Raw genomic sequence first — 14,521 nt, forward strand, 5'->3', positions numbered from 1 at the left:
AAATGTAAACTGGACAGCACTATTTTTTCTTTAAGATGTATTTGCTTTTTCAAATTAGGAGTATATATGAATGTTATTTACATGCATTATAGATCTGTGGGGAAGACATAAGTAGTAGTAAATGGTTTGAAAATCGTGGTCGAAAGTGCATTTGTTGACCTAGATGCCCATGTGTTGCAAATGAGGGGAAATCTTTTGGAAACTTGAGTAATGAAGCTGTTTTGGCAGCTTGTGGTGGCACAGTGCCTTACTAACAAGTTTCATGTACTGCAGGTTTTCCTTTTAATTTGCCATCCATCTATATATTAAGTGTTGATTATAAAAATGTGGCATCTAATGTGCATGCCTGAAAAGTGTAACTGGACTGTTTTCAAAGGTGGCGGTTTTACTGGAAAACAGAAGGAAAAAGTGTGTTATTTAGATAAGACTTTATTGATGGTTGATTGACTGATTTGAGCCCATTAATGGATTTCTTAAGCCGTCCATCTGATGAGAGGGAATATGTGTTAGCTCCTTGGTTAGCACGACATCAACTAATCTGACAGAACTTCTTTTACTGCTTTACTACGACTATCTCACGTATGATACCTGACGATGTCTGATCAAATGAGAAAAAGGTTTCATGATCCCAGCAGCCTTCTGGAGCTCAAGCTGCAGAGAAAACCCCTAAAAGCAGGTGAGACAATGTTTTCATTACTGCTAATCAATAGTATCGACCATCCTGAGACGCTTTGAGTCTAACGGAGCTAAAGTTTCTGGCTTGCTGTTAATTACTAAGTGATAACAAAGACCAGTCACTCCCTCCCCTCCCCACCAGTCATCGCCTCTTCTCTTTTCTGAACCATCCTTCATTCTCTCCTCCTTTTCTTTTATTCACATCACACGTCCCTCAAATCCTCCACTGTCCACAATGTCTCCCTTTTCTCTTCTCTCCCAGCTCTTGTGCATCTTATTCTTAAATGCTCACAGACACACAAAGATGATCTTGATGTTGTTTCAGCAGTTAATTTAATTTCTCTCTGTCAATTGACACATGAGGGAGGAGGGAATCACAGATAAATTAAATAGTCTCTCTATTACAACATTTATATCTTCCAGTTTGCACATTTGTATGTCAGTCACAGGAGATGAGAAGAAGAGTAACACGGTGAAAACCCTGAGAACAAGAAGATTCGAGCAATTTGCACATGATAATATGTGTGACCATCTCCATCATAATGGGCCCATTGCTGCGGTGAAGCAAGTTCGGTCTCATCAACCCGTGTGTCAGAACAATTGATGGGAAGCACACGGTGTAATAGGTCTTCCTGTCCTGTCCATACTGGTGCTTGATCTCCAGGGAGATTCATTCACACAACACAGAGAAGTCGCCTAAAGCTCGGGAAAGAAAATGGAAAAGCTTCATGTGTGGAAATGACTCCTCCACATCCAGCACAGATAAAAAATATGTATTTTTTAAATAACTTTTCCGTCTTTTTCTAAGTTTTTTCAGAAGGTTTATACAAAATCAAATTAATTTTGACATGTGGAATTGAAAAGCGAGCTTGTTTACAGGTATGGTAATTTAAAGATGAGGGGAAAGAAAAGATTAGGAGCAAAGCTACTGAAAAGACATCTGCATAAAGATACTGTGTAATCAGTTTTTACTATTCCTAGCCATGCAGCATGTTTGTTACGGATGTATGGTTAGAAATTTCTTGATCGATTCCTTCCAGGTGTGTGTTTTTGCATGCATGTGTGTGTGTGTAAAAGGGTAAGCAGCAGAGGGTCCAGGTATCTTTTTCACATTGCACTCCAAACTGAATTCATTGGGATTCGAGTGCTGCTGGACCACCTCTGTACACCACCGGCACCATGCACACGTTGGGATTAATCAATAACAAGCGTGCGTGTGTTTGAATTGTATAAGAGCAAATGTACTTGCACATGCGTATACGAGTGCGTGACTGCGACGGTGTTGTGCTGAAGCAGCTCAGCACTTGAGTTGAGGACGCAGCTTTAAGGCTCCACATGGAGAGGGTCACTGACAGTGCACTTTGTCATGCATGGCAGCTGCTCTACATACAAGAACTCAATTATGAATGTGGCATTGGCATAGTGTGTGGTTTTTAGAAGTTTTTATTTTCATATTCATTTCAATTTCACTAGTATTTTGCTTTCAGTGTGTTTTGGTTTTTCCATTGTTTGATCTCAGTGTGCAGTTTGAAGGTATGTCAGACTGTTAGCTCAGTGTAGCTTAGCTAACTTAATGGAGGTCTATGGGAACAGTAGTAGCTCCTTATACACATCAAAGTATTCTGATACATACATTTAAAGGAAGGAATTCAACATTTTGGGAAATAACACTTATTCACTTTCTTTCTGAGAGTTAGATGAAAAGAATTCTGAGCACTAAGTATGGAGCCAAAACCAGGAGGTGATTAGCTTAGCGTGAAGACAGGAAGCTGGTTGAAACAGCTAGCCTGGCCCTATCCAAAGTTAAAAATGTGCTTACCATTACCTCAAAAGCTTAACAAACATATTAACACATTTTATTACATTTGTTTGTGCTACTATATACCTATTTCCTGGCAAACAACAGCTGGGCACATGGTGTCTTAATTATGCCAACAAATAAACAATCAGAAACAGGATTTTTACAGCTGTGGTGTAAAGCAGAGAAAAGGTATCAAAACTGATGGCGGCATCATTCTCTTTTTCATTCATCCCATGATCTTGAAAGCATCTTTACATCAATGTTTTTTTAATAAATAAAATTATAACAAGATAGCTTTGATCACTTTGAATTTTTTCACAATTTATGTCAACTTTTTGTATCTTAGCTTTGCTTTAAAATGACAGCCTTGATTTGTGCACACCATGACTGGATTGTCTTTATTGTCTGAGCACACACTCTCTCTCACTCTCTCTCTCTCACACACACACAAACACACACACAGCTATTTCTTATGGATACTGAGAGATGAGTGTAAAGTATGTAATGTTCCTGATGACATGAGGCTCCTGCTGAGCTTGAAATTGAAGCACAGTGACGTACGGACAACCACAGCTCACTGGGACATGTCATGAACAGTTCAACTGATTTAAAAAGTAAAACCATCAGTTTGCTAATATATGTGAAAGAGCACTTACCTTTTGGGCAAAATGGTCCTCTGAGATTGCTCTGAGTGCACGTTTGTGTGTGAGGAGACACTGAGACAGATGCATTAATTGATCTATGCATTATTTAGCATGTTTACTAACTGTATACCAAAGCTGGAGTGAATGCCCTCAGCAAGGGGTCTCTCGCTGTCTCATAATTGCAGATTTAAGTTTGGATTTTTGACAGAAATGCTTCCACTGTGTCCCCACTTAGACACTTTAAACAAACATTCAAACTCAACCTATCAGTCCAGATGTGTGTTACGTACATTCAGATATACATTTAGCCCACAAGAGCGGCAAATTTTTGCTCGCCTACACTGAGAGGTGAAAGAATAATTATGTCCAACAGGTTGCCTGGAGGCTGCGCACACACATATACACACACACATACATAAGGAGCAACCAAAAGTATATAACTCGAAGTAAAACTCACAAACACACACATTTCACACACATGCACGCCTCCCACACCACATGGTTAATTAATTCTAATTTGAACGCCCGTGGCCTCACCTCCTACACTCATGCCTTCTGATGGTGCCTGGAGAAAACGTTACAGCATCTTCAGTGCGCAGGGAAGACAGGCAGACTGAAGCAAAACGATGAATGTGAAAGTTTTTTTAAAAAACAGCCGGTGTGAGCTGACGTGATCGAGAGCGACTCATCGCTCCCCAGTGACAGCTGGGAGTCGTGGCCCAAAGTTCGCCAGGCCGCTTTGCATCTGGCAGCCAGAGGGGGTCAAATTGAATTTGAAGGATTTTCAATACTGTGAAATGCTGTAATGTGATCATCAGTAAACAAAACACAACAGGCACACAACCTTTTATCTTGTTCACATCTTGTATTACCGCAGAGATGGAACAATGAGTCCAAACTTGCATGGACAGAGGGCCTTCTCACTGCTGTTTGGGAAGAAACTTTGAATTTAAGTTTCAATATATCACATCCTGTTAGCAGAGAAGAGTTCATACCTCAAATCAGAATGGCATCTGGGCTGCTCTGTCTGTTCAGATTCATGCAACTGTGCTTCATAGAGATTCACACTGACTGACAATATTATTGATGTTCATGTGGTGTGGTGAAAAGAAAAGGTGCAGAGGTCGGGGTGGTGAATAGGCAGCCTTACTTGTCTTGAGTTGTTGACACATGAGCATTATAGGACTGATCGATGCCACATCAAGGGTGATCTGGTGTTCATTTGAAATCAATTTTGCAGCTACATTCAATAGGAACTTTACAAATATGTTGAAAGATGTCAAATCTGATAAGTATTTTTTCCCCAATAATGCAAAATAGCTGCATGTGAACATGATTTGATTTTAATAATACAGGTGTATTTTTACATAACAAATATGTGAATTAAAGGCCTAATCTGTATTTTTTTGATGACATGAACTAGATATGTTCACATGTTTAAACCTGCCATAATAGATTTTTGGCCACTAAGAGGCAACACAAGCTGAAAACACAACACTGACATACAGTATAATCAAATTATAAAGTTGATATGATGAACATGTCAACACAGAGCAACATTAGCATTCATTTAGAGTTGTGTGTCCATCCACCTGATGGATTTAAGTCCAATTTTCTCACTTTTCTTTTTGCTCCTGGCTCTGTTCCACTATGTTTACCAGTTACTCACTAACTGTGTCTGCTGTTTGGTGCTGAGCAGGTAGTGAACACTGGGTTTCTACCTCTTTATATAAGGTTTCTCAGTCTTTTGCTGAAAACAGCTACCTGTTGCTGACTGAAATGAGGTTGATGAGGATGGTTAGAGTGAGGCAAAACATTTAAGTTGTGGGCCGAAAAACCAAAACATTGAACTGAAAGACCCTAAAATGCTCTGTAGAAGACTCTAAGACTCTATGTAAATGGAGGTGAGGGGAACTGCAGAGTTCAAAAGTCTTTTTGGGTTCATCACTATATGAGCAACACCTTTCACATTACATGTAGTTATTTGAGCCATTGAGCCACATAATATATAAAAAATATTATTAGTTTATTAATCCTGTAATGAACATAATAACATGGACATAATTTGTAGACATTTGGGACAATAGAGATAATGAAGTCAGGAAAGGGGCCCCTTCTCTGTAACAGCCTCACTGTTTAGACTAACAAAACAGATACATTTCTATATAACAAAGTTACTATAGTGCAGCTTTAAAGTCCAATCTGTATTTCTCTGACCATATACATTGTAGGTATATTCACATGTTTGATTGGAGAGTTTTAGCTGATATAAAATGGGGATTTTGTGTGTTTCTTAACTGATTATGATAGAAAGTTTGGGCCTGTTTGGAATTTTTACAAACATTAATTTGTTATATTAATTTTTGTGTAGTGTTAGTTCCTGTTTTGAAATATCTTTCAGTCCATTTAAAAAGAAAGTTTCAATACTTTGAATTTGATTTTAGTTGTGAGGGAACCCCTCTCTTTGCTTTTGTGTTATGGATTGTGCCTTTAAACACTTCATTCATCTGCACTGGCAGCATTTGAACTCAATTGTCAGGGGAACAGTTACTGATTTTAACTGAAGCACTTCACGTACACTTTTACCTTTGTATTTATCTGGCACTTGATCCATATTTCATTGGAGCTCTCCAGGAGCAGTATGAAGTGCGTGTGTGTGTGTGTGTGTGTGTTTGTGTGTTTCTATATATATATTCAGGAGGCTCACTGAACAGAGAACAGCTTTAAACTCCTCTCCATTCCTGTCGCTCATTTATCTCTCCTCATTGGACTACAGCAATAAAAAGATGTCTGTATTCATCCTATGTGATTCCCCAGCTGATGTTAACCTTAATTAACTGCCTCGCTGATGCCACGTTTTCCCGTCCACATAATCTCAGCAGGTAAAAGCAGCTCCAGGGCCGTGACAGAGAGCTAATCCTGTCATGCAGCAGCAGGCTGTCTGCTTCATTAATAAAAACATTAACTCACAATAGCTGATCAATAGCTATTGACTCAGGCTGATTTGCTACATCTGCATGACAGATGAGCCAAGTTAATCCTGCGTGGTTGAGAGAGACTGTGGTGTGAGAGACGGTGGAGATGTCTCAGTTTGAGCTCAGTCACCTGTTAAATGACCAAAACTGAAGATTCTGCAAGTGTGAACATCCACTGACATTTAATACATGTGTGGGTATGTATAAATACACACGACCACGCATGCCTGACCACATAGCCATCCCCCTTCCCATCACCCACCCACCCACTCACACATACAAACCCATCCTCCACATGACATCAGCTAAAGTGGATTATTTTATCAGTAAACTGAATAAAAATATGCTAATTTCCAGCAAAAGTAAAGAACTTTTCAATATTTCAGCAGTAGTTTTAAGCTCTACTTTTGATCCAGATGATTCACTATGTGCACACACGAACGAACGCACGCACACACACACACACACACACACACACACACACACACACACGATGCAAATCAGCAAGACAGCTCCTGATGTTGAATTTTATGATAAGCAAACAGACAGTATTGATGAGGTTGGAAACAAATACTCACATTTGGCTTGTAAACACACAGAGGAATACACAGGATGTACACTGACACACACACACACACACACACACACAAACACACACAGGGCGCTGAGCAGGGAGTATAAAAGGGGCATCCTTCCCACTCAACAGAGAAGTGCTCTCCTCAGTCTCACACACTCTTCTAACACGCTGAACCTCTTCTGTAAAGGTAAGGAAAATACTTTTTTCTTTTTCATTATATGACAGAGTAGACAATATTATTGCATTTTATGAGTTGGTTTTTATTTTAAGCCTATAGTGAGAACATTTTTTACTTTCTAATCAGGCTGGAATAATATTGAGGATATTCTTATAAAAGAATGGGGGGAGGACAGAATAAATGAAATTGGTGGCAATTTTATCTTGAATATTTGATGCTACAGATTTACTATATCTTGTTCTAAAATTATTGATAATTTAGAAGTTAGATTAGATTTTATTCACTTGCTTTCATTGTATTACATTCATTTATTTCCAGAGATGTTTCCTTAAAGCAAATTGGAAATGAAAAATTCTTTCAGCTTTGACAATCGGGTCAATTTGACCTGCTGAAATGGGGCTCGGGATATTAAGACTAAACAGTCCACAGCGACCAAAGCTGTTATGTTGCGTGCTGTGCCCCGGGTTGACAGTGTGAATATGCTGCTCTGATTCATGTGCCTTCTCCGTGCAGCCAGAGTGATCATTAACTGTGAAAGAGCAGTCGTCTGGCAGATGACAGATGGTTGTAGTTTCTCAGTTTGGAAGATGACTGTTCAGTCAGGAGAGGAGAGCGCCGTAAGCTCAGACTGGACCGGATCTCAAAATTTCTCCTTATTAAACTTTTCCTGTGTGTCTCTTTGTTTCAGATGACTGCTGGGCTGTGTGTGTGTGTCGTGCTGGCAGTCCTGTGTACGAGCTGTGTCGGGCTCCCTTTATCCTCTCAGCCCCTAGACGAGGGCCAGCGCTCTGTCTCTGCTGCCTCTGAAGGTACGGGTTTGTCACCGCAGGCGAACACAAGCCCCATAATGAACCGGAGGCGCATTCATTAATATCACAGTGAGTTTTTTAACATCTGACATCTGCTCTGGTGTGTCTCTGTCTGTCCATGTTGAGCAGCTCTCCTTGAGGCTGACACCCACACCTTGGGGGAGCCCCACCTTCGACACAGCCGCTCTGCACCCCAGATGAAAGCTCTTCCTCTGGCTGAGGAGGATGCAGACTCCCGGGCCAACCTCAGTGAGCTGCTGGCAAGACTCATCTCCTCCAGGAAAGGTGTGTGTGCAGGTGTATATGTGTGTGTTTGCGTATGTTTGGGTATATATGTTAAGTACAGCTGTCATCCTTGGTCTATCTGCATCCTTGAAGTATATATGTGTATTGTGTGTGTGTGAGTATATAAAGAAAAGATCTGGCAACAACATTATTATTATTGCATTATTATTATTATTATTGCAACATTAGTTAATTTTCAGAGACAAGTGCTTTTTCCCTGCCATTCTCCTCCCCTCAGTCCTGCTAATTACTGGAATCAGTGCACAGCCAGCTTTGTAAAATGAATTAGTGGCTCTGAAAAGCTTTTGTGGTTTGAAAGAGCGTGCATGCCTTCCGGCCATTCCATACCCTCTTCACTTTTTTCTCCTCGTTTGAATCCCAGTTGCTTGATTTTTTTTCTCCTGCTACGCCAAGAGAACAAGCCGTGAACCCTGTCATAGCTCCTCATATTCAGCTCTCTGATCTCTCTGGCGGTGTGACAGGACGGGGGAAATATCTGGGCTTTCACAGTACACACACACTGTTAAGATCTGAATAATCAGCTTGGGCTTCCAGATGTGTGTCCATACACGAGGTCTCTTTGCAGAACAATTGCTGGAAATTTTAATGCACGTTTTTAGAGAGCAAAATGTTTCAGCGGTGGATTAAAGATTAGAAAAAGAAAAATGCTCTGAAGAGATGTTTTCTGCATCTTCAGTGGGTGATTTACAAATCAAAACTAATTATTTTCATGATTTGTTCACTGCCAACAGACTGGAAGAGGAACACTGAGAAAATAATTGAAAGTGTGCATTTAATTTCTTGGAAACAGGAACCCTTTTGGTCTATGTTTCATTAGACATTTAGACATTCACACACACATATATTTGCATGCATTAGAAATATTGTTACATGTATTCTGTTACATGATATTCAGCTCAAATTTGGGAACAGAAAAAAGGCTAAACAGACTTTGAAACTTTTCACTCAGACACTGAAGTGTATAAAATGTCAAAGGGCACACTGAAATTAACATGGAACATCTCAGGGTACGTGTGCGTGTGCGTTTGTGGGCGTCTGTGCTCGTGTGCTTGCTGTTCACTTGCATGTTGCGGTGTAGGAGGTGTCGTTGTCGAACCTTCTGCAGCCAATCTTCTCAGCACACCAGGGAACTGAAACACTGTGTTTATGTGTGTGTATGTGTGTGTGTGTGTGTGTGTGTGTGTGTGTGTGTGTGTGTGGATGTGTGTGTGGTGCGTAGGAGGATGTGGGCGGAGTGAAAACAGCATCTCTGTGAGCGATTTCTAACCAAATGGATAGAAATCTTGATTCACTTCATTTAAGAAAGATTCAGAGATCAGAATCTGATTTTTTTTTTTTGTAAAGGATGGGAGGTCACAGTGTGTGTGGGGGGGGGGTAAGGAAAATAAATGAGGGTTCAGTGATCCTTTCAAGGGAATGGACACACAAATTTGTGCACACATACACATTGAGAAATATATATGCATGAGTGCACAAAGGAAGAGAGGCTAATAGTACGTTGTCACCCTAAAGTCCAGCTGTTTGAGAGAGAGAGAAATAGAGAGAGGAGAGAGAGGGGATGGAACCACTACTGGGCAATTAAAATGATCACAAGCAAACAAGCTTTGGGAGGCAGAAACACCATGTCCATTAAAAATAAAGTGTAAAATGGTAATGAACTCAAGTGTCATTCGAGGGCAGAAAATTGGATCCAGAAAAAGTTGTAAAAGTGATGAAATTTTTAATATTAAAAGCATAAATCACTGAAAATGCATTTCAGTGCAAGTAGACTATCAAGTCCTTGGTTTGTGAGAGCATCGTTTATGTCCAATCTCATCCCAAATCTACTACATTTAATTAGATGTAACATTTCCAATAAAAATGTGATGTTTTAGTTATTAAAAAACACTAAATACATCATCTCAGCTCAGTCAGAGTGCCTCACAGAATCAGAAATCTAATTCAAGGCTCATTCTCTGTGTTATTGCAGCAATTTGCTTGCAAAATCAGAGCAGTGGTATTTCAAACTTTTTTCCACCATGCAGGAACAAAAGTAGGACCAGGTTTCTCTGAAAAATACTAATTTCCCTCCCGCTCTGTTTCTCCTCCACCCACTCGTTCTATCACTTCCATCTCTCCTCCTCACTCTCCTCCGTGCACACCAACAACCTCCTCTCTCCATGTCTCCTCTCCTCCCAGGTTCCGTCCGTAGAAACTCCACGGTGAACAGCAGAGGCAACGCACTGAGTGCCAACCACCGGATAGCAGACAGGGACTACTTGGGCTGGATGGATTTCGGCCGCCGCAGCGCAGAGGAGTATGAGTACTCCTCATAAAAGGCTCATAACCCTCTGTACGGGCACACGAGAAAAAGAGAAAAAAAAAAAAAAAAACCCACGCAAGCTGGCCCCTCACTGTCTCACAATAAGAGTCTATTTATGATGTTTTTGTTGTACATTTGTTTGTAAAACTGTAATAATGCAATATACATATGCCAAATTTTGCAGAAAAGCTCTCACTGTCCAATGGTTTGTTTGTTTCTGGTTTTCTCTGGTTTCTTTCTCATTTTTGGGTGGAAAGGATCGGTATGGTGTCAGGGTCTGTTGAGAGTAACTGGACTGAATAAAGATTGAAAATATCACTCTGTGCATACGAGTTCTTCAAATGCAGTGCATGCCATTTAAATTAGATCCCATTCATTAGGTTCATTCATACAATATGTATGTCAAAAAACAGGATTATCTGCTACAATCTCATGCATTTTTATTGTAGTATTATAGTACTAAGAATACATCACAAAACAGATTTGGGATGACAGCATGAGCTGGTCTACAACTGAAACTCATCACATATGGATAAGCAAACACAGCTGCTCTAAAAGTAATTTTGGTGATAGTTTATGAGGGTTAAGGTCTTCTGAGAAAAAGAGGATTTAAAATAATCCTTAAACATTGGACTAAATATTTGATTATGTTCCAGCATTGTTCCATATTTGATAGGGATTTATGTAACACATCCAAAAATTTGTGTCAAAGTCCTTTTCTATTGGATTCATTTTTTTTCATTTCTTCCTTTTACTCCACAAAGTCAGCCAGAATATCAAATGCGAAAGAGCGAGAGGGATTTTGACAGACTGGTAGCTGACTGTGTTAAGCACAGTCTTCATGAGCATGCAACTGAAGGGAACTCAATACAAAATTCTTCATAGATTACATCTAACTCCCTCTATGCAGAATAAGACAGTTTATCATCTCTGTGTGTAAAAGGTCTCAGAGAACGAGGGATTCATTTTCATCTTTTTTTGACAGTGTAGATATATTTCGCAATTTTGGAACTGTGCAGCCAAAACTCAAATTAACAAAGCTCCTGGGCTCTCTTTGATGGGTCTACCCTCTGAAGACTTCTCATTTCCTTCTCTGAAATTTAAATTGCTGGATAGATTATTGTTTTTATTGTATTTTGTTGGAATAGATTAAGGAAACACCTTCCGCTATTGCCTTGTGGAACAAATAAATCTTTAACATGAGGATTTGGATGCCAGTTCTGAACTATCTCCTTCCAGATAGTTTTGACATATGATTAAAGGAAGTATGCGTATTAAAATGCAATCGTCAGGACTAAATACTGTCACTGATGTCACTCATTTGGTCACTTGCTGAAGGTGGATGAACTGAAAGACTGGATGTGAAAGAAGAGGTTTATTTCTTCTTTTGCTTTATATTTAAACTAATAAACACATTTGAAAAAATAAAGAATTATATGCTTTGTATGTTTCACCATGAAAGAGGAGACCACAGTCTGCAGATTGTCCCAGGGAACTTATAATTCATGTATTATTATTATCATTATCAAGTTGATTTTCTCCATTATTAAATATTAAATGTGAGATGTACTGAAATAAAAAGAAATCACTGTCACCTTGCTGCTATTCAAATGACAGAGGTGTGACATACAGTTGTATTGCATAATCCTGGCAAATTCGTGACAATATCACAGTCACGCAAACAAACACATTGAATCAACAATTTTCTGCAGTGTCAAAGGGCAGCATTTTTTCTGATGCAAAATGATGAAAGCAAAAATCATACACATAAGAAAAAAAGTGTCCAACTATGGATTATGGTTAATGATGCTGGTTTTAGAGTATGATGAATGTATCCTGGGAGAAAGGGACAGTGAGCAGACACACAAAGGAGATGAAAGTCAGTCAATGCATCATTCAGGGTGCAAGCCAGAGAGTGTTCAAGAATATCTTCAAAAGAAAAGCAGGATGATTATGAGCTATAAGTTCTGTGCTAAATATTGAAAGAGCTTGAAGCGTTTGGAGAAACTGATATCGATTAAATTATTAAAGCAGGCTTAAAATAAATCCTAATAATTGCTTTTGGCTCCACTAGAGAGACAATAACAGCTTCTAGAGAGCAGAGTATATGTTGGCATTATGAAGACATTTTGTGTTATGAGAAATGTGTGATTAAACTTGGAATTGACACATTTTGAGCTCAGTTAGAACCCTTTTATTGGGATTATCTCATAAGCAGTAACTCTGACCAAAGCCAGCAGTTACAAAAGGCTGCTAAGTTCAACCTGATGAAGGTATTAGTAAGGGCTTTCCCTTACTAATACCTAAATCCACCGTGGTGGTGAATTGTGATGAAGCAGCCAATTATGCTGCTCCTGGCCTTGTGTGTTAAGTGAAAGATGTGTCTGTGTGAGTGAGAGATGGAGAGAGAGATCGATGAACAAAGCAGGCTCGGTGAATTATTCAGGGAAGTGGTTTTGGATGCCTTGGGGGAAAAGAGAGAGTTTGCTGTGTGTTTATGTGTGTGTGTGTGTGTGTGTGTGTGTGTGTGTGTGTGTGTGTTGGGCATTGAAGCCACTGCCTTGGACTGAGGTCGCACTAAATAAATCAGGAATTTATTGATACTTGAGATCCTGAGGGGGCCATGGGAATTGACTCAAACTTTCTGTTTAAAGAGCCGAGGCCAAAAGACTTCAGAGTTAAAGGCTCTGGAATGGTTTAAATATTTCTGTGGGACTGCTAGTTAATGTCTCTACTGTGTGTATGCACCATCAGATGTGTGATTATGTGTGTGTGTGTGTATGTTTGGACCCCTGTGAGTGAAGATCAAAAGGCAAAGAAGGCCAAAAGGTGAAGGCATGTGTACGGCTTCTTGCATGGTGAGATTCAAGCTCTCATACATGCATAAGTGCTCTGGTTTTGTGTGCTAATGGGCGAAGCCACACACTTATGAAAGGAACATGAGCTCCAAGAGTGTGTCTGTAATGAAGATCCAGCAATAGTGTCGAGCAGATGGTCCTGGTCCATCTATGGAACTGGCTGGACATACTGTCTTTCATTCTCTGTCCTGTCTGTCTCCAACATTGCCTTTCTTTCACTTCAAATAAGCTTTAGACAGCTCAAAGATATGATCCATCACATCTTTGATGCTATGGACTGTACTCTAACCAAATAAAACCCTGTAATTTCAAGCTCAAATGCGACTGTGACCATGTAACACAACAGCAATTCTTTCAAAGACAGCCATATAGGAAACATAGCTACACTTTTTAAACTCCAACCAACATCCATTATAAAGTGCTGTGAGTATTACTGAAAACGTGAAACACATAGCTATGTGTATCAGATAAATGGTTGAAATGTTGCTCTAAGAAGTGGACAAATTTAATCACACCTACAGAAACAAGACTATAAGAGTCTACAGCCACGCTAATGGCTCACTGAGGCTGCTAACTTCAGGTCAACATGCTCACAAGGAATAATGTTTACCTTGTACACCATCTTAGTTTAGCTTGAAAGCATTCCAACATTCCCTTCTCAGCGCTAAACACAAAGTATAGCGGAGGTTGATGGGTATAATTTTGCTGTTGGTCATAAATGAAAGTATTGGACAAATCAATCGATGATTGGAGCTAGATGGAAAATCAGGGATCAATAAAGTTATTACAATTCATCCTGAAGAGAACATAAGTGTAGTTGTACCAAGCTTCATTGAGGGTCCATCCAATTGTTGTAGAGACATTTCACTCAACTGTGGCGCTGCAGGAAAAGTAAGAGGATCACCGAAGTAATTGAGATTCATTGTCTGTGAACCATGAATGTCTGCATACATTTTTGTGTTCAGGCGGCTCAGCAGCCAGTCTTCAATCCCGCCTGGCTCCAACTCAGATACTCTGATGGCCATAAGCAGCCCAGACCACCCCTGGGGCCCTGGGGCCTTAATGGTCATGCCCAACCATGACTGGATAACTCCAGTTCCTCCTCATTTCATCATGACCAAAAGGGGAACTGAACCTGCACAGCTCACACTGTGAAACATTCATGTTTAAAGAATTTTGTGCCAATTGATGTAGCAGATGTCAAGCTATTTCACTGAATCAGTGAAAACTTTGACCTGCTGGTGGAGCTAAAGTAACAGTTAGAGGATCAATAAAGCCATTAGGAGTCATCCCAAATTCCAAGGCAATCACTTTTATAACCGTTGGGATATTTTGTTCATTCCAGGATCACTATATCTTGTATAACAAATAGACAACATCCCTTTTTATGTAATAC

At 39.8% G+C, this 14,521-nt stretch overlaps 1 protein-coding gene across 1 annotated transcript; it reads left to right on the plus strand.

Annotated features, from left to right (window-relative positions):
* Positions 1-6,774: 6,774 nt before the first annotated feature.
* On the plus strand, positions 6,775-10,585 carry cckb (cholecystokinin b). Its single transcript, XM_044335985.1, has 4 exons — positions 6,775-6,859; positions 7,539-7,659; positions 7,789-7,944; positions 10,144-10,585. Exons 2-4 carry the CDS (start codon positions 7,539-7,541, stop codon positions 10,278-10,280), a joined length of 414 nt encoding a protein of 137 aa, XP_044191920.1. The 5' UTR covers positions 6,775-6,859; the 3' UTR covers positions 10,281-10,585.
* Positions 10,586-14,521: the final 3,936 nt, after the last annotated feature.

This window comes from Thunnus albacares, chromosome 19 (genome assembly GCF_914725855.1).
Source record: "Thunnus albacares chromosome 19, fThuAlb1.1, whole genome shotgun sequence".
Classification (NCBI taxonomy): Eukaryota; Metazoa; Chordata; class Actinopteri; order Scombriformes; family Scombridae; genus Thunnus; species Thunnus albacares.